Genomic DNA, 22500 nt, shown 5'->3' with positions numbered 1-22500 from the left:
TATATATAGCAATTTGATGAAAAAATATTAATAATATAAAAAATGCAAATAAAAAAATTAAACAAATAGGTAAATATACAAATAAATATAAAAGTATAAAATAAAGAATGTGCTGATATTTTAATCAAAAGAGTTATATACATTATGTATACACTATATATATATATGTGTGTGTGTGTGTGTGTGTGTATGTATATATATATATATATATATATATATATATATATATATATATATATAAAGTTTATTTATACCTAAAATAATTATATAAAAATATATAAATATGCTGTTATTTTAATTGCAAGACTGAGTGCATCAGAGTGAGAAAAAGTTCCACTTTAAGGGTGCGTCGTGATAAATAATAATAATAAATGGAGTGTTGTTTCGTTGTAAAGGGCAGCGTTTAAATTATTCTCAGCTCACTGGCTGCTAATTACCTGCTCGAGTTTCTCTCATATAACCACTGTTTTTCTCCTTCACAGACAATTACAGTCAGACAGAACCCTGATGGGGAACGAGTCTGTGATTCCTCAAATCCTCAAGTGTGCTCTCACTGAGATCAGATGCACGATCACTCTGAGTCTGAGTCTGTGCGGGGTGTGTGGGGTGTGTGGGGTGTGTGGAGTGTGTGGGGTGTGTGGGGTGTGTGGGGTGTGTGGGGTGTGTGGGGTGTGTGGGGTGTGTGGGGTGTGTGGGGTGTGTGGGGTGTGTGGGGTGTGTGGAGGGAGTGGGGTGTGTGGGGTGTGTGGGGTGTGTGGAGTGTGTGGGGTGTGTGGAGTGTGTGGGGTGTGTGGAGTGTGTGGGGTGTGTGGAGTGTGTGGGGTGTGTGGGGTGTGTGGAGTGTGTGGAGTGTGTGGAGTGTGTGCTCACCCCGTTGGCCGTGCTGACGGCCTGATAGTAGACGCTGTAGCTCTTGTGCGGCAGCAGAGGAAGGTTCCAGAAGCCGTCGTAGGTTCGGTTGTCTCCGACGGTGAAGGGCAGCGGCGTCTGGATGCGAGCGGCTGGGAACTCTGCGGTGAAGTAGTACTGTGAGTTCAGCACGGACGCGTTCTGGAAGTGGATGGGAATCGGGTAACAGCGCAGGATCTCAGCGGCTCTCCGGGAACGACGCGGACGCTCCTCTTCTACCACCACCTGATACACACTGCACACACACACACACACACACACACAACATGTGAGATGTTGGAGGAATTCTGAGAAGGAACCGCAAATATACAAGATATACTTGTCAAACAAAACAAAATAAATACATAAACTTAAGTTTTTAGTGAATTTAGTGATGTTGTATATAAATTTTTCCCAATTCCAAAACGGTATGGTATGTTTTCTACCTTAATAAATAAATATTTAGATATTATTATATTTTATATATATGATATTTATCTCCCAACCTGTTTTTGGTAGCTGTAGGTGAGGAAAATAACTATTTATATTTGTTGAATAAAAAAATAAATACATCTAAATGCACAAAATAATGTAAAATGTGGTATAAAAATATATAAAATCAAAAAATATATATATTTAAAATAAATGATGATATGTGTGAAATAAAAAAATATATAACAATAACAATACATAAAACATGCAATATAAAATATCTAAAATGTAAATTAATCCACACACACACACACACACACACACACACATATATGTTTTGTATTTTAAAATTTACAAATTCTATTATGGCATTCCGACAAGACACCTGTGTTATGAGCAAGACAGTGTGAGCTTCCAGCAGAATCTGGCGTAAACATCTGACTGGCAAATCACAAACACACGGCTTCAGCAGGAACATATGAGCGGCGTTCCTGGAAAACTTTGCTTCAACAGGACAGTGTTTAGCCGGGATAATCCGCTGGACCGGCACCGGCGCTGTGATGCAAGCCAAGAGTCTTCCTCTGAACACATTTAATTAACTGGCTAAAGCCGGCGGCCCGAGGCTCGCGAGAGAGCCGTCTAATTTATAGCCAGATCCATCTGCAGGGGATTTAAACAGTATGAAATAAAACCGGATCACAGTCCAGCCTCGCTATTCTCTGATATTAAAACACTGAACTTTGACACACAGGGCTGAATTTCTACTCAAGCCCAGAGGAAAAGAGCCAAACAGCAGCAAATGAGAGTCGGGTCTCGGCACGCTGGATATGGAGGAGAAATAATGGAATACCAAAAGACGGATGGGAAGCTTTTTTCTCCATTTCGCCAGGCAGATGAAGGAGTCTTACAAGGATATGGGCGTCTGAGACACGCTGAGACAAATCAAATGAAGGTGAGAACACAAGCTGCCGAGCGGCGGGTCGCATTATTACACCGGACTTCCTCCTGCACTTCCTGCACATCCAGCTGATGGAGAAACACAGGAGACAAACGAGCTGCTCTCTCAGAGATCAGAGATCACTAAACACTTCAGCTTCCTGTGTGCTACAGTCAACAGAATACATCCACACACACACACACACACACACACACATCCACCCACCTACACATCCATCCATCCACCAACACATCCCTCCATCCACACACACACACACACACACACACACACACACACACACACACCATCCACCAACACATCCATCCATCCACACACACACACACACACACACACACACCATCCACCAACACATCCCTCCATCCACACACACACACACACACACACACACACACACCATCCACCAACACATCCATCCATCCACACACACACACACACACACATCCATCCACACACACACACACACCATCCACCAACACATCCATCCATCCACACACACACACACACACACATCCATCCACCAACACATCCTTCCATCCACCAACACATCCTTCCATCCACACACACACACACACATCCATCCACCATCACTTCCATCCATCCAACCACACATGCATCCACAAATCCATCCATCCACCAACACATCAATCCACACATCCATCCATCCATCCATCCACCAACACATCAATCCACACATCCATCCATCCATCCATTCACCAACACATCCATCCATCCACCCAAACATCCATCCATCCATCCATCCACCAACACATCCCTCCATCCAGCCACCCACCCACAAATCCATCCACCCACCCACACATCCATCCATTCATCCACCAACACATCAATCCACACATCCATCCACCAACACATCCATCCATCCACCAACACATCCATCCATCCACCAACACATCCCTCCATCCAGCCACCCACCCACAAATCCATCCACCCACCCACACATCCATCCATTCATCCACCAACACATCAATCCACACATCCATCCACCCACACATCCATCCATCCATCCACCAACACATCCAGCCACCCACCCACAAATCCATCCATCCACCCACACATCCATCCATCCATCCACCCAAACATCCATCCATCCACCAACACATCCATCCATCCACCCAAACATCCATCCATCCATCCACCCACCCACAAATCCATCCACCCACCCACACATCCATCCATCCATCCATCCACCAACACATTAATCCACACATCCATCCATCCAACAACCACCCACACATCCATCTATCCATCCACCAACACATCCATCCACCCACCAACACATCCAACCATGCATCCACTCATCCATCATCCATCTATCCATCCATCCATAGTATTGTCCATTCATCCATTCATCATCTATCAATCTATCTTATCCGTCAATCTATAAATACTTTCACCTTTCCATCAGTTAATCTATTTGTCCATCCATCCATCCATCTACTCATCCCTCCATCCACCCATCATTCTGTTCATCCATCCATCCCCTATCAGTCCATCCATTCATCCATCCATCTGTCAATCATCCATCCATGCAATCATTATACATCCATCCATCCTTCTATATATACACATTCATCCATCCATCCATTATCCATCCATCTATCCATCCATTATATACCATCCATCCATCAATACATTATATACCATCCATCCACCCACACTTCCATTCATCCATCCATCTTCTGTGTTTTATTGAAGTGTTTTGTGTTTGTATACGTTTGCTCTCTTCTCTAAGCTCTGTTCATTACAGCAGCAGTGAAGTCAAAACTGCAGCTCGACTCTTTCAAATGAAACCGCAATTAAAACCTGTGATTGGTCTAATTAGCTGAACATTACCCCAGACTGATTGATAATTGAATTAAGAGGGCTTTAGGTTAATCAGACACGGATTAATTATTTCACAAAGGTTAATAGAATGAATAACTTTTGTTGGGGAATGATTTATTAATTCCTTAATCGCCTACATGATGTTCAGCTGTAAATCTGCTGAAATCCAGCAATAAAATTGAATAATCCGAAATAAATATTACATCCATACACACACATTCTGCATTTATAATCACAGATGTCTTTAAGATCTATGTGGTTATTAATAACATCAAAATCTAAAATAAAGATTTGCATCAGAAATATAATAAAATCTGATTAAATTTAAATAAATTGTTAAGCATTTTTATTCATAAATACAATTTAAAATGTAATTTCTTCTATTGCAAAAACAAGACCATGAATATACAAAATATCTTACTACTGTAGTTACTTTATTGTACAATTTATATTTTACCATTTAATTCCTAACTTTTCAAAATCATAAAATTAAAATAATATAAAATAATAAATTTAAGTTTATATGGATAGAACTTTAACAATACAAATCGTTGCAAAGCAGCTTCAACGAAAAAATTAAAGTCTTTATATTTAGAAGTAGCTCACAAATACATACATTTAAGATTTTAGTCATTTTTAGTGATGTGGTATTATATTTTTCCTAACTTTTCCAGCTTTAATTGGAATTAATAAATATAAATAAACATGAATAAATTAACGTCACAAGTTAAAGTGTTTTCATTGTGGTAAGTTGGGCTATCGGAGACTACTTTAAATTGACATGAACTTTACACAAGGTAATAATGTAACTGTTTTTAGACATGTAGGTTTTCTCTTCCTCACATCCGTCCGCTTCGTTCATTCACCTTAGAAACTCGTCCTTTAATTAACATGGAGCCAGGGCAACCGAAGCCACCGGAGCGCTATGTGAGCGGATGCTCGTTAGAAACACATAATCAGCAGACGGACAATACAACAAACCAATAAAACCTGCATCAACATCAACAGAGCGAGAGAGATGACTGCAGCCCAGGTCTATTACTCTCCAGAACACCACTGAGAGATGATCAAATGATTCATGCTTCAGTCTAAGAGTGATATCTGTGAACTTAACGTGTTGATCAGAGGATTTAAAACATCTCTGATTTATTCCCTCTCTCTCATAAACCTGTCAGATATTCACCTGCTGAGGATCAGTGTCTGAACACAAAACACAAAGCCACTGATTCAGATCCAGATTCAGATTCAGATTCAGGCAAATTTACTGTCCAAGACTCCGAAACAGGAAACAGATTTCAGGATGGATTCTAGAAAAAACCCAACCAAACCTGTCCCAGCCATTAAATAAAAAAAATACTGTACTGTGGTAAAAGTATTATATATATATATATATATATATATATATATATATATATATATATATATATATATATATATATACATATAGCATATGAGAATTAAAGGTAAAAATAACATTCTTAATACAAAAATTAAAGGATAAAATCACACACATAAAAAAAACATTAATTAACGTTATGGAATAAATATATATATATATATATATAATTTGGAATAAATGTTTTATTATTATTATTATTATTATTAAAGAAAGTCCTCATTTGAAAAATATGGTGAGACAAAAATTGAATTTAAATAAGATTGAATAAAAATAATAAAAATGAAATAAACTATTGAATTAAATTAGAGAATGCATAACATTTAAGAGAATATTTTAATATTTTATATTAAAAAAATATATGAAAATACTGATTCTAACACTAAGCCTCATTTTATTTCTTTTTGGTGTCGAAAAAAGTTGAGCCCTCAAAAAAACAAACAAAAAAAAAACCTCCTAAAATGTTATGAAAGATAAAAATACTGTTGTGAATTCCACAGAAGCTAATAAAAATCAACTTTGAATAAAGTATCATAAAATGCCACTCGGGGGGCTGTAAAACCAGCACGAATGCTGCTTCTGCCGTTCTTTAAGAGGAACCGGGGAAATCAAAGAGGATAAAGATTTCTAAACATATAATCCACGCAATAATAAAAGCTGCTTTGTGTCATCACAGAGACTCTCCTGACTGAACCCGAGTCCTGAAGAAACAATAGCAGTGGATAAACAGAGAAAAGAGCAGAGGCAGAAACACGGCGCCCCGGGGGACGAGAGCGAGAACGATCTGCAGGAGAAACTATCTCCAGAAACAGAGGAGAGAGAGCTGAAAACTGCTGCGTGGGAGACACAAACAGTAGCGAAACTGACAGACGCTAGCCCTGATCCCTTACGAGCGCATTGTGGCAGATGAGTGTGTCCTGCCAGACATCAGAACACATCTCATCTTCTGTGAATAACTGGAGAGAACACGGCCAACACGCGCTCGCTTTCACTTCAGTCCCACGCACTCGTATTCAGAGCAGTCCAATCACATTCATGATGAGCATGAAACATCTGCTGCTTGAGACGCGGTTTAATCTCGTTTCGGCCTCGCTGTCATGTTTTCACATTTACACGCATCAGACACAAAAGACAAACCAGCTGTGACCAATTTCTGCCAAAACACACACCGTGATACTCACTGGAAAAACTGTGTGAGCTTGGAGCCACACACACTCTACTCAAATAATACTTTAAATAATAGATATTTATCGTCAGCATAAGATAGATATTTCTATACTAAAAAAAATAAAAAAATAAATAAAATAAAAAAATATTTAAGGTAAAAATGCTAATTTTCTATTATAAAAAAGTATTAGTATACATTGAAAATTTGCCGTAAGCATATATTTACACATTTTATATATAACTAATAACAAAAAATGTTTTTATTTTTTTGCATCAAAGTAATAATAATTTAGGGTAAAATTTAATGTCTTAATTTTTCAAAAAATATTTTTGATACTTTTAGAGTATAAAGTCACACACAAAAAAACTAAAATAAAATTAAAGACACTTTTTGTATAAATATGGTAAACAAAAATAAAATAAATGTAAAATAATAATAAGCCAAATTAATTGTAATTGTTGTAATAACAATAATGGGAATTTTAATTGAAAATGTGTGTGTATATATATATAAAATATTTTTGATGTTTGAGATTTTGTTTCATCTCACATTCGTGTTTTTACGTTTAAACGCATCGAGTATAAAAAACCTCGTCTCAAACCAGCTGTGACCAATTTCTGACAAAATAGACCAGGAATGCGAGAGCGTCTAAAACAGGTTTCTACTTTCATCCAGCTGTGCCACTTTGTTGGGTGCTTCTCTAATGTCCCCCCAGCTTCACCTGAACACCGTCTCAATCACATGAAAACCTGTTACACTGAGCTTGAGAGACGGACACTGATACTCACTACTTCTGTGAGCATAAAATCAAACACATTCATTTTAATGTATATTTGTTTATTTATTTTGGTATGGGGTAAAATGCAATATATATATATATATATATATATATATATATATATATATATATATATATATATATATATATATATATATATATATATATATATATAGTACTCACTGAAAAATAGTTACAGGCATAGTCACACAATTTTTATTTAATACAAAAAAAATATATAAGAAATATATATAAAAATTGCATTACAGTAATTAGAATTTGGGGTATTTTTTTGCTAAATTTTCATCCAAAACAATGTTTTTATTTCTTAATTTTTATGTATTTTTTACATTTAAAAAAAAAATTTCATCCAAAACAATGTTTTTATTTCTTAATTTTTATATATTTTTTAAATAATTTTCCTTTAAAATATATATTTTTTATTTTTTTCGTTTTACCTAATTTAATTTTCATCTAAAACATGTTATTTGAATCTTTATTTGTATATTTTTTATTAAAAAATAATAAATAATAAAAAAACAATAATAATAATTTTCATCAAAACAATGTCTTTTTTTTCTACATTTTATTTCAGGTTTAAATAACTTCATTTTTATCCAAAACCAAATCTTTGTTTTTATAGTTTTATATTTTTAACTAACTTCATTTTTATCCAAAACATGATTTTTAATCTTTACTTTTATAGTTTATATTTTTAACTAACTTAATTTTTAACCAAAACATGTTATTTGAATTTTTTGTTTGATTTATTTATTCTTAAATAACAATCTGAAAATGCTGTTCAATGAACCTTTTATCTGTTATGAGAACGTTCTTCAAATATAAATAACGTTACAAGGACGTGTTGTCCTAACATTTATATAACTGTTAAAAATTCCCTGTTAAGTATCTTTTCTGAACTTGCTAAAAGTCGTCAGAACTCTGGACATGACATCCTGCCGCCGTCTCGACTTCTGCTTCTGTTTCTCTGACTCTTAATGGAGTCTTTTAAGCACCGCAGGAGCAGAGTCACAGCAGACGACGGACAATTCCATCTGCAGCTTCACGCTGGTCCGCCGAAGCTCTTTCAGGCCTGTTTGAGCGCTGTAATAAGAGCAGCTCGTGGGGTGATCTGGTATCACATCATCTGTGTGGAACGTCTCATACAAGTGTTTCAATAACACTCACACTTACATGCATTCACTCTGCCGAGGCTTTTATCCTCACTTTCTGTGCTGCACAGGTTGCATTAAATGCGACCCTCGATCAGAACGATCTGCCGAATAATGAAGAAGCTGCAGACATTATCATCACGAGCACAAACACACATGAAGTGCTGCTGAGAATCATTCGGCTGTGAGAGGAATCATAGGAATCAGACTCAGAAGGCAGGAGACATCAGGACACAATCTAGCACTGCAGGTTTCTGAGCGAAGGAAACGGTGTTTTCAGAATGAAACATCGGCTTTGCTCTTATCTTCAAAAGACAAGAAGAGCATCACGCCGGGGCAAACACACAAACACTGACACCACATTAACAGAGTCTAAAATGAACAACGTCTCAGCTCAGTTACTTCTGACCAAAGTCAAAGGACTTTTTTTAGTTTTGAAGGGATTACATAATAATCGTTAAGAGATGCACCAATATATCGGCCGATAATCGATATATTGGCCTCCTTGTATATTACACTATATAATCAACCTTGATATAATAGATAGTTGAAAAAAATTGCTCTTATCAGCCGATACCGATTATCAGCCGATACCGATTATCAGCCGATACCGATTATCGGCCGATACTATCCGTTTCTATTTCTATTTCTACTATCTTTTTTTCACTATCTATTATATCAGGGTTGATTATATAGTGTAATTTACAAGAAAGAGCCAAAACATGTCAGACTGGAACTCATACAGTTTGTGAAGAAAATCTCTTGTGTTGAATCTAGGGCCGTCAAAATTTATGTGATTAAAACAAAATAACAGATTAAAAAAAGAGCAACACTGAATATTATGAGTTGAATATAATAGCCCCATTATTAATTTTAACCTTTAATGATTTTTCCTTAAGAAAATCAAACTATCGGTATCGGCAGATATTATTCTGAATAATTGATTATCGGTGACGATGGAGAAATTCTGTATTGTACAGCTCTAATAATAATATTTATACTTGATATTATTATTATACATTGTGATTATAACAATGTATGTTAATATAATTATTGATAAAATTTACAAAAAAAATTACTTGAAATAAACATTTGAAAATATATATATATTTCAGTTGAAGTGTTAAATTATCAAACTAAATAAATTAAAACTAAAACTTATAAAAATGACAAAAATTTTAACTTTAAAATGAATTAACGTGAAAAATATTACAAGTGCTTAAATTTAATTGAAAATAAACAAAAATAGTACATAAATGACTAAATTAAAATAACACTGAATACAGTTGCATTGTAATATAAAAATAAATACAATAATAATAAAATAGACAATTATTATTATTATTATTAAAAATATTTTATTTAATTATATATAATAATATATACTATATTTACAAACACTTCTCAACACAATAAGTGTTAGACGGACAGACAGACAGACAGACAGACAGACAGACAGACAGACAGACAGACAGACAGACAGACAGACAGATAGATAGATAGATAGATAGATTATTTTGAACTCTAATGTGATGAAGACACACCTGACCGGTGCTCCGCGGCTCCGGGCCGGTTTCAGCAGAACGGTCACCGTGCTGTCGGTCTGATTCAACGGCGTCTCCTGCTCATATCCCGGCATACGAGGCGCTGTTAAGATGGACAGATGACCGATGAGCACGTCAAACACACACACACACACACACACACAAAGCTGGTGTGGCGGCTCTTACGTGAGATCTTGGTTGTGAACTGCGCGGTTTCGGGCGGCCCATATCCTTTGACCGTACTGGCTCTGATGGTGAAGGAGTACGTGGATCCGGGATACAGACCCGTGAAGATGTGCGATGTTTCGTTGCTGAACTTCAGAATGTCCCCGCTCTGACTGGACAGATTAAACTCCGGGTCGAAGGAGCTGACGGCCTTATAGAAGACCTGAAGACACAAAAACAGCACATCACAGGAGGAAGCCCCGCCCACAGTGCCATCTCATTGGTCCAAAGTCCCACTGCGCATTATTGTGAAACATACGATTTATTTTCTTATTGTGTTTGAAAGTTAGTTATTTAAGACATAAATATTAGCATTCTAATTTGTATAGTAAAATACAGTAAAATTCTTAATATAATTTTACCATACAATATATAGTGATATATTTCCGTCTTCATTTCTATAAAAGTTAAAATAATAATAATTAAAAATAATAATTTACATAAATATTAGTATTGTAAAATAAGAGTAGAATAATTTATTTTTTATTAATAGTTTTGTAATATAATGTAATTTTATTTTACAGTACAATTGTAATTTAATTGTAACAGAAATATATTTCGGTCTTCATTTTTAAAACAATACTTACAATAAAATAATAATAATGTGACAATATAAAAATAATATAATATAGCAAGATAATTTATTTATATTAAAATAATATATTAATATAATTCATAATAATAAATTGGAATTTACAACAGTGATATGTTTCTACCAATGTGGCCAAAACTATACATTTCATTCCAATAAAAAGAGGTTTGAGTCAACTTGAAATGTGAATGTTTCATGAAATTATTCAGCTTCAATCTCTGGTGGGCTTCAATTAAATATTTCATGTCTAAGGCGGACCAAATCACTTGTGAATCCCTGATTTTAAAGAAATAAAGTGTTTGTCTTGAGCTTTAAAACGCAATAACACAAGACTCAGAGCCATTACAATTAGAGGAAACGGAAGCGTTTCTGTGTATGATCTCACTCTTGTTCTCTCTGATTCTCTTCTGCTCTCTGCGCTTCTATTATAACTTCATGAAAAGTAGCTGAGCCTTGATTTGAATAAATCATTCAGCTGCTAATGGGCATCGCGGCTAATGCCACATCATTCTGCGTCCAATTTAAGGGCACAAAGGGAGCGGCGATGGGACTCGTCAGCTGTGAAATACCAAGTGGTTCGCTGCTGTCAGTCTAAGACAGGTAGATGGATAGACGGCCACACTGAAGGAATACCAAACCAATCAATCCCAGGGAAGAGTGCTGATAAATAATACACAAACAATTCAGCAACAAATGCACAGGAATTACAGGCTGGAATACACTGGATTTATTAAACGTACAGTTTATTCTCTCAAAACAGTAAAAGCATGCACCTGTAAAAGACATGCATGTGTTTGTTCAGTCAGTATTCTGTCTACTAATAGGCGTTTTGTCAAGCAACAAGCTCCGCCCTGAATGCATGCTATTGGTTGAGCTAGGGGTTTTCAAACTGGGGTGCAGGGAAAAGTTTTAAAAATAATAAATCTAAATAAAATTACTACTCTAAATAAAGAAAATACATAAAAAAATATTATAATTGAATGAATAAATAATCAAATAATAATTCAATGAATAAACATAGGAAATAAATATATGAAAAGAAATAAAAATAGATTAAACGATACAAATGATATTAAAATAAACTAATAAATAATAGAAAAAATATATTAAAACAAAAATAAACAATAAAAATTATATAAAATAAATTACAATATAAAAAGATAATAAACCAAATAGTACAGTAAAAAAAAGTAGTAACTTAACAGAAATTAAATATTTATAAATCAATATAGTATATATTGTCTCACATCAAGGTTATCATAGTTTACTAAAAAACAAAAAAAAATGTGCTATTGAAAAAAAAAAAAAAAAAAAAAAAACAAAGACAAAAACAAAAGTTACTAAAACATCATATATATATATTTATATATATATATATATATATATATATATATATATATATATATATATATGTATGTATGTATGTATGTATGTATAAAACCTAAATATACATAAATATTTATTACAAAAAACACAACAAAATTACAAAAACTTTAATAAAAAAAATAAAAAAAAACTAGAAGAGCACCTCAATGATACTAAAATCGCACTGCTTCACATGAGGATGATCATATGTGGGGGTCCATGTAATATAAATAACCAAAAACATCTGCGTTTAAAGCAGTTCTCCACAATACAGAAACCTGACAGGAGACGGGAGTGAAATAAAAACACACACACGTATGCAATTCATAAAGGTTATGGAGACCTGACCCCAGATCAGGACATTTATCATGATCACAGTGCTGCTCCATCATTACTGTGTTTCTGAGCAAAGCACTTAACCCACAATGCACTGGGGCGACTCGCTGTCTGTGCCATTATTGCTCTGCACGTCACTGCAGCTAAACGACATCACCTCAACTGCACAGAAACACTCCGTACCGGCACAAACCTACGTGAGCTTCCCGAAATGCCACAGAGGAGCGATCCTGCCGGAAGTCGAGCGACTCTAATCAGGCAGAAAGCTTTCGTTCGCTCCTTCTCTCTTTGCAATCGGCACAGATCTCCGCTCTGACACTTCCTTGAAGGCGAGCGCGATGACAGAATGTAATTTCATAACGTGAATCTGACAGCTTAATTGGTCACATTTCCACAAATGAAGTTCTGCAACAATGACTCTTTTGAGCGGTGCTTTGTTCCGAGTTTCCAGCCGCAGAATGAGTCACGCACTTCAGAAATCACAAAATGAGCACACAATGTAACCGCCAAAATACACTGTGTGCTTCGATAATAGACGGACTGAGACGGCGCTCGCGACACATCTCACTTCCATAATGCAATGCACTCGGAGTCTCTCAAGTCCTTGCATTTTATAGATGCGAGTTTATTTGCTGTCTCAGTGATGGATGCTCTGCAGTGAATGGGTGCCGTCAGAATGAGAGTCTGATAAAAACATCCCAATAATCCACAGCACTCCAGTCCATCAGTGAACATCTGGAGAAGACGAAAGATGAAACACATCCAGCATTAAGATGATTTTAACTCAAATAATCTATAATAACACTTCCTCCAGTGAAGAAGTGTTCTGGTCTGAATCAGGAGAGAAATCTGCACAGATCAAGCAGCGTTTAAACACTTTTTCACTGGAGGAAGTGTTATTATGGATTATTCGAGTTAAAAACATCTTAATGCTGGATGTGTTTCATCTTTTGACTTCTCCAGATGTTCACTGGAGTGCTGTGGATTATCTCATTCTGACGGCACCCATTCACTGCAGAGCATCCTTTGCTGAGACACTGATGCAATGCTACATTTCTACATTTCACTTCCATGACACAATGCATTTCCTAGTTATTCAACAAGCCATTTCACATTTAAGAGCTTAAGCTATTCAGTGCAGATGACTAATAATGTAGATATCTTTTTTGATAGAATAAAACTGCACTCAGAGCAGGAGCTGAAAGGGTGTTTTTTCCTGTGGAGGGAACATGTTTCCTCCTGCCACATTCCTGCTGCGTGAGCTTCCTGTGAGACCACCGCTGCGGTATGTGCTTCTGTTTGTTCTTCCAGTGCCCCACAAATCCCAGACTCTTTAACTGCCACCCAAACAATGAGAATCCCCTCCGACGGTTTGCTCTTCCACACGTCAGATCAGGCTTCACCTGTACTTATAACACCGCCGGAGATAACAGTCGTCCTTCAGTAAGAGTCAATATGGAGAGCAGCTAACCCAGATAACAAAAATATCTGCAAATATATTCAAAACGTGCTGTTTTTGAAATAGTTGGGAAACATTTTTTCTCAGTCATGCAAACGTTAAGGGAACATTCCATTTGCAGTCGTCATGGGAACACTACTTTTGAATGTTCTCTGAAACAATTGTAGCAACATTTTTAAAAAAAAGTGTTACATTAATGTTATTTAAAAGCTACATTGTGGCACCTCCCATCCAATAAATCGCAATATGCTTTGTGTATTACTTTGATATGAATCCGTCTCAGTTCAAATTCTTTCCATTTCATTAAAATATTTAAATATGAAATGGCATTTTGGCGCTGTTTAATGTGGAGTGACAGATCATCTCCTTCGCTTTAACAACAGTTACAGAACAAAATAAACATGAATGAACATCTGAATGTACTGTATGTTAAAAGAAAGAGTACTACTTCCCAAAATCTCAATCAGAGTTTCAAATGTGGAGAGATGACAATAGCAATGCATCACATAACGTCAGCTAGAAGAATGAACTGAGAGGAGCAGTTTGCTAAATATGCAGCATATAACATATTCATTATCATTATCAAATATACGTTCTTTAACATTTAATTTGTGTTTGACTAAATCCCTCACATTTTTGTGACAGACGCCATTTAAATTTTTATATTTAAAAAAACTAATTGGAGTAGAAATATCATTGTGTGATTTAAAGCTAATATGAAAAAAACTTTATTGAGTAGATTTTAAGTGTTCGTATTAGGGCTGTCAATCAATTACAAATATTTAAATCGCATGACTGTCATAAGTTAACTCACAATCAATCGCACATTTTTATCTGCCTTCAACATACCTTAAATTAATACTTTCCAAGAGTTTAATACTCTAATCAACATGGGCATTGACAAATATGGAATATTTATGTAAATGAATGTTTATTATTAGTGTAACCATACTCAACATAGAGCATAAAGAATTCAGATTCAGATTTTCATAATTTTTTTTTAAACTACTATATTAATGTAAACAATTATTATCAATTACTTATTATATTAAATAACTACATTTTACTGGCTTAATCATTTAGATTTTTATAATACATTACCTTCATATCGATCTGTTCACATTTACAGCTTCGCGTAAAAAACACGGGTTCGCATTGGTCTGAACAAAAACAGCAGACGTTTATTATTATTATCTTTAAGAAATATAGCAGTTTCTCCAACGGTACACAAAACAGCACAGCAGCGCACTCTGAAATATTTATTTATTTAATTAAATCATCGCCTCTTGATGTTTAATCGTCACATTATGCCACATCGCAATTCTGGTCTTTCCCTCCCTACATTTAAGACCTCCTAAAATCATGATTAAGACTTTCTTGTACCATTTAAGACTTTTTATGCCCTTAAATATAATACAACTAAATTGAAGACCTTTTAAGAATTTTTAAGGACCCACGGAAACCCTGAAACAGAAAATGTGCGTAGCATTAATCACGTGTTAATAAATTAAGTGCCGTTAAAATGAATTTGCGTTATTAACGATTTAATTTTGACAGCCATAGTTTCTATACAAATCAGCAAGTTTCACGTACTCTCAGGTATATTTTACAGCATTAGTTGAGAGATTTTTTTTTTCCTTGAGAGAATTTGTCATGTACCTGATATATCCCCAAAACCATTAATATGGAATTGAAATCGTAAGTTTGTGAAGGATAATCGAATCGAATTAAATCCAAGCCTAGAAGATATTTCTATAGGCTGGGCGTGAGATGACTCCGTCTCGTCTCGTTTCATTCCTGTATGAGGCTGTAATTGTTGCAGCGGCTCTTTAATAAATAATAAAGTTTAATAAAGTCTAATAAAGTCTCTCTGCACTGCTGACCTGAGTGGCGTTAAAGCGCCGGCTGCTTACAGATCTAAAGGTTATTCATTTAGATTTATTAGTCAATTAAGTGAGTGTAGAGAATGACATACGGCGGCTTCCTTGGAAGATGAATGCTGGAGCTTGAAGGAATCAGAACTCACTTCGTATTGTTTGATTATGCCGTACGTCTGGAGCGGTTCTCTCCATCGGAGGGCGATCTTCTCCTCGTACGTGCTTCCTCGGATGGACTCGTGCGGGACGGCGCCAGGAACTGGAAAAGAAAAGACGGAGACCGATCAGAGTCTGCTGATCAAACACGTATCGATCTGAAGAGACAAGAGACAATCTAAATGTATTATAGTATGTCTGACGCTACAGTTAAATCATAAAAATAACAATAAAATATTAATAAAACGTTTTATAAAATTGTCAATGTTTATTATCAAGAATAAATATGACATTAAGATGAAACTTTTTGCTGTTCTGAGGCTACAGCATATCATAAAAAATACCAAAATAATAAAAAATTGAAACAATGTTTTATAAATAAAAGTGTCAATGTTTAAATCAAGATAACCGTTTTTGTTCGTGAGATTCATTTTTAATTTTTGCAAGAATATTTATAAATTTAACTTGAATTATGTCCAAGGCTGCCACCAAATCATAAAAAATGGCAATAATATAATATAACATTGTAAATTATAAATTTAAATGTATATTATATAATATTATAAATTATTAATATAGTCTTAATAATAAAAAAATACAATGTTTTGTCAATCACGTCTAACAACAAAGCAAATCATAAAAAAATTAAATAAAAAGTAAAACGTTTTATCAAAAACGTCAATGTATATCATTCAGACTCTTAATGTTACATTAAGATAAAAAAAAAAAAAAAATTCCCCAAGACAATTTATAAATGAAATTTGAATCATATATGATGCATTGTATTATTATGTCTTACGCTGCCGCAAAATCCTATGAAATAGTTTAAATGCATTTTTGTTAATAAAGAGTTGATTAAAACTGTGAGTGGACTCTGAATGCTGGTGACTGACCGTCCTCATCGGTCAGCACGACGAGCTCGTCGCTCTCTTTGACTCCTTCGAGGTTTTGCAGCAGCAGGCGGATGCTGACGTTGGTGTATGGCGGAAGACTGCGGATGGTGTGCTGCGGCGTGCTGCTCAGAGTATCGTAGCACATCTCCTCACGCGTCTCCTCTTTACCGTTAGCCGTGTAGCGGTACTGCACCGTCAGATTGTAGCTGTAGCAGCGCGTCACGTTGTATCCGAACGGCTCCCAGCGAACTGTGAACTGCTTGGACTGGACGTTCACGACCTGCAGCTGCTGAGGGCCCAGCATGGGATCTGAAACACAGGAGAACATTTCATCAGTAATGTCTTTCTAAACTAAATATCCATTGTTTTTGTTACAGACAAATATGACCAAATTTAAATATGGATAGTTGTAAAAACTAAAAACACTGTCCACAATGATGAGTCTTCAAAGCCTGTGCATTGGATCTGAACAGCTGGAGAAGCGGTTGCATTGTAAAAACACAAAAAGATCTGATATCAAAGACACCTACACTATCTAATCAATTGTATTTAATGTAAATACCATATAAAGTTAGTGCATGATGGAAAAATAAATATCTGTCAATGGGGTCAAAAAAAAATGTACGTAACCCTCTGATTCTGCTAACATAGCAAAAAAAAAAATGACCATTTTTATTTATTTTTTATTTTAATGAAATAAATGTAATGCATTTTGATCCATTTATTACTGGTTACTTTTAATTACCTATGCTACTTTCTTAGCATAGACCTGAAACTGATGTAAATCTTGAAAGAAGAATTAAGTTTGGTCTTTTTCTAAAGACAAAAAATGATATATATATATATATATATATATATATATATATATATATATATATATATATATATATATATACACACACACACACACTCACTCTAAAACTTTGAGAAAATCCATAAATCCAATTATGCTCCAAATTTGAAGTTGATCTCACAAAACATGAGATTTAGTGTGCACGCAGTACCAAATGTTTCCACTAGATGAAATTCACTTTCTAATAATTTCCAATGCATCATTTTTTGTGTATGTTCACCTTGCAAGTGCCATTTACCAAGTTTCGTTCCATTCCAAAAAAGTAATATAAAAATAAAAGGCAACACGATTTTTCAATTCAACAAAGGGACTACATTGAGACATTTACTAAAAAGTCAGTGGGTTCAGAAAAATGAACTTGATTTATTTGATATTTATATTGATATTTGTTCTTGTTTTCAGCACAAACTCACTTCATTTTGACTTGTGGTGCATCTGCAGTAAATGTGTCTTTAGATATTCTAACTTTAAAACAAGACAGAAAAACGGAGGACGAGACTCATTCAGTGCATATTTATCCCATGCTTTAAGGCTTTAAATTGTGCACTGGTGAAATAAGACTTTAAGACCCTCAGAAAGTCTGCCATACTGAAGCTGCGGACGTCAAACACAGAATGAACCGTGCACAGAGCACAGTCTGAGAGGGAAACGAAGCGAAGGCTGGTCTTTATTCAGTGTGTGTGTAGCTGCAGATTAAAACACGGCTCTGGAAACACCTTTTAATCAGCAGCTTGTAAGAAACACTGGAGGTGAGAGCTGAACAGACTCCGAGACGGGACGCATTAATCACTCGGCTCAAATGAAGCTCTTTGTGGAGCCTCTCAGTTACTTCTCACTCAAACACACGCTTAACAAGACAAAGACGCTTCGGCACTAATGAGACGCCACACATGTACAGTATCCAGCCGCTCCGGTAGAAACGGCTTGTTAAAGTTGAACTGCCATCTGTTTTTCTGAAGGAAACAGTCTGCGGTTCATCTTTAAGAAGCCTGAGATAACAGGCATTATAATGTGAGATACCGGAGCCGTTCTGCACAAAGCATTAGCTGAAGGAGTCCATGAGCAGCTTGAATCGCTTTGGACAATATCAAAATAGAAATTATATCAGACTGATTTCTGAAGATCATGTGACTCTGAAGACTGGAGGAATGATGCTGAAAATACAGAAATACATTACACTTTAACACAGATTCACACAGAGAACAGATGCTTTACATCAGAATAATATTTCAGTATTTTACTGTATTTATGATCAAATAAATGCAGCTCTGGTGAGCAGAAGAGACTCTTTCAGAAACATTAATAACTCCACCAGCACTATACTGATGACTGACTAAACCTCCAGCACTAATAAACTCCTGCCTGCTTAAAAAAGAAGAAAAAATAACAATTAAATCAGTTTCTCTGGGGCGTTTGGAGAAAATACTGCGATTGAAAGTTTCTAAATCACATGCGTGAGTTAAAGCCTAATCCTGCGCTAACAGCAGCTGAACCTCGCCGTCAGCAGCGGAGCAGCATTTCCATACAAACAGAGTCTCAACGCCTCCGTTCATCTGCCTGTTTTACATACACTTCATCACATCTCCACAGATTCTCCAAGAGGAAGAGTCATGATCCTGATAGTTGTGTGTTATTATATACTTCAGCCACAACTGTGTTCACTATCTCTCATGCATTACTGCTTAAATGAGAAGGTTCTTCACAGAGGAAGACATTTCACTGTAAGGGTGTGTGTGTGTGTGTGTGTGATTCTAGCCTTTGGCTCTCTCTGCCGCTCAAACTCCTCTTCATCTGTTTTAACTCATTGATTACCTGCCGACATTCAGTGAAAATACCATTAACAGACTATCGATTAACCCCAACACAGAGGAAAACCTCCAGCAGACAAATCACTCTTATTTACACACACTATCTGCTGCGTGTGTGTGTGTGTGTGTGTGTGTTTAGGTGCTGATAAAGCAACACCAGAGGAGAGTGTTCCTTGTGTTTCACTTTGCCACTATAAACAAAATAACCCCAAACAAACTGCAGTCAAGAGATAACACACACACACAAACACACACACACACACACACACACACACACACACAAAACTCACTGAAACACATATATATTTTACAAAATGTAATGATATTTTATATATATAAACACATGAAACTTCTTTTGGTATTAACTTATTTTAGTACATAAATAAAAATGCAATATAATAAAAAGTACAATAAATTATGCATGAAAAAAAATTACACATCAAGATAACATTACCTTCCTAATATTAAGAGTGATGTGGCTAGCATTTCCTTTGATTCTGCTCTATGAGCTGCAGTGGTTTTCTGGAGTTTCAGCTCTTTCTGAAGGACAATCATGTGTTTCCTGTCACTGAGGTCAGTCTTCCTGCCGCTGACTGCAGGACAATCGCTGTCCTCTGAAGACTTTCCTTCTCTCAGCGTTTAAGCTGCTAACTATCTAAAGCACGACATATTTAAACACATCAGTGAACTGAACAGCGTTTTTCTCCGTGACCCCTCTGACCTTCTGCTCAATGGCTCTGCTATAAACCTGATACATACACCTTTATATCGGAAACACTGAAAGACCTTCAGTCCATCCTAGTTTCTTCTTCGGAATGAATAAAACATATAAGTTTCTTCTCTGTGAGAAATATACATGCACTATTGTTCAAAAGCGCATTTAAAAGATCAAAAATAAAGTAAAAATTACTGCAAATAAAAAAAAAAAATTTTATGTGCATTGCATTTTAATTTAATGCATTCTTGAACTATTTTTCTCACTTTTTTACATTTTAGATATGAATTATAGAAACAAACATTTATAAATATAAATTTAAATACATAATATAAATCATTAGAAAATAAATTAAAATAAAGTAGCATTGCAATGTACAGTAACTCTAAAAGTTCAAACTATTTTAATATTAAATACACCTTTGACCTATTTGTTGCAGACCTGAGAACTCAATAGTTATCTTGTTCTGTTCTTGAATCTGTTAAATGAATGAATCAGTGAGTCACTCAAAGACAGTTTTCTTGTTCTGTTCTTGAATCTGTTAAATGAATGAATCAGCGAGTCACTCAAAGACAGTTATCTTGTTTTGTTCTTGAATCTGTTAAATAAATGAATCAGTGAGTCACTCAAAGACAGTTTTCTTGTTCTGTTCTTGAATCTGTTAAATGAATGAATCAGCGAGTCACTCAAAGACAGTTATCTTGTTTTGTTCTTGAATCTGTTAAATAAATGAATCAGTGATTCACTCAAAGACAGTTATCTTGTTCTGTTCTTGAATCTGTTAAATGAATGAATCAGTGAGTCACTCAAAGACAGTTATCTTGTTCTGTTCTTGAATCTGTTAAATGAATGAATCAGCGAGTCACTCAAAGACAGTTTTCTTGTTCTGTTCTTGAATCTGTTAAATGAATGAATCAGTGAGTCACTCAAAGACCGTTATCTTGTTCTGTTCTTGAATCTGTTAAATGAATGAATCAGCGAGTCACTCAAAGACAGTTATCTTGTTTTGTTCTTGAATCTGTTAAATAAATGAATCAGTGAGTCACTCAAAGACAGTTATCTTGTTTTGTTCTTGAATCTGTTAAATGAATGAATCAGCGATTCACTCATAAAAGACAGTTGTCGTGTTTTGTTCTTGATTTAAATCGTGTTTTTGAACAAATCAGTTGAATTAATGAATCAGTGAGTCACTCATAAAGACAGTTATTTGTCTTCGAATAAATCAGTGAATGACTCCGTTATAAAGACAGTCACCTGACAGTAACTATAAAATCATCACATGATATAATGCTGGCTTTTATATCAATATTGCTGATAATAATCAGGCTGATTTTATTGATTCAAATGTTTAATACAAATGTTATACTGGCGTGCATAAATCAAATTAATTACATATTAAATGTATTCAGTATTATTATTATTTATTAAATATTAAATATATAAAAATTTTACAAAAATTATATAAACAATGATAAATAATAAAAAATAATAAATGAATAAATAAATAAATGTAATTAATATAAAGTTTATTAAATCATGAATATTTTAAATAGATTTCGTGTTTTTTTTTTTACTTCTTACACTCAATTAAGTGAATCTAACAGGCTATTTGGCTGAAATGATGCTTACTCGAATTAAAAATAAATGAAATGAAGATGAGTATCTGGTGTTAGAGACTTTGCTGACGTATCCTGAGAGTCTGTCGCGTTTCAGTCCAGCGAGGAAACTCTTCCATGATAACCAGGGAATAAAGAAACTCATTCTGAGAGTGGATATCAAAAGCAGCGAGAGTGTTTCATGTGTGCACCGAGCTTCGAGTGTGTCGTTCACGTCTGTTTCAGAAAACAGAGACAGCGCGAGTGGAAGAATCACGGCCGTGCCGCATTATTGTTTGTGAAGCCCCTCGGCGGGAAGCAGCAATATCAACAAACCCATCTGGGCAACAGCGCTGCTTTCATCCTTATCAAAGCGCTTTCATACGGCTGGAAGTGGAGCAGTAATGACAGCTTTTGAAAACCCACAATCAAAACTCAATCACTCTAC

General features: G+C 35.2%; 1 protein-coding gene across 9 annotated transcripts in view; it reads right to left on the bottom strand.

The window, feature by feature from the left end:
- LOC127946067 (receptor-type tyrosine-protein phosphatase mu) overlaps nucleotides 1–22500 on the bottom strand; it is a 161278-nt gene that overhangs the window by 60995 nt on the left and 77783 nt on the right. For all 9 annotated transcript variants that reach the window (XM_052542364.1, XM_052542358.1, XM_052542366.1 and 6 more), the window contains exons 8-12: nucleotides 17082–17390; nucleotides 16182–16291; nucleotides 10365–10566; nucleotides 10179–10281; nucleotides 871–1144 (exon numbers count right to left, since the gene is read on the bottom strand). In XM_052542364.1, the coding sequence (XP_052398324.1) occupies nucleotides 871–1144; nucleotides 10179–10281; nucleotides 10365–10566; nucleotides 16182–16291; nucleotides 17082–17390 (998 nt within the window). The remainder of the gene's footprint in view (nucleotides 1–870; nucleotides 1145–10178; nucleotides 10282–10364; nucleotides 10567–16181; nucleotides 16292–17081; nucleotides 17391–22500) is intronic.

Source organism: Carassius gibelio, chromosome A24 (genome assembly GCF_023724105.1).
Source record: "Carassius gibelio isolate Cgi1373 ecotype wild population from Czech Republic chromosome A24, carGib1.2-hapl.c, whole genome shotgun sequence".
Taxonomy (NCBI): domain Eukaryota; kingdom Metazoa; phylum Chordata; class Actinopteri; order Cypriniformes; family Cyprinidae; genus Carassius; species Carassius gibelio.
This window is presented reverse-complemented; position numbering and strand designations above follow the sequence as displayed.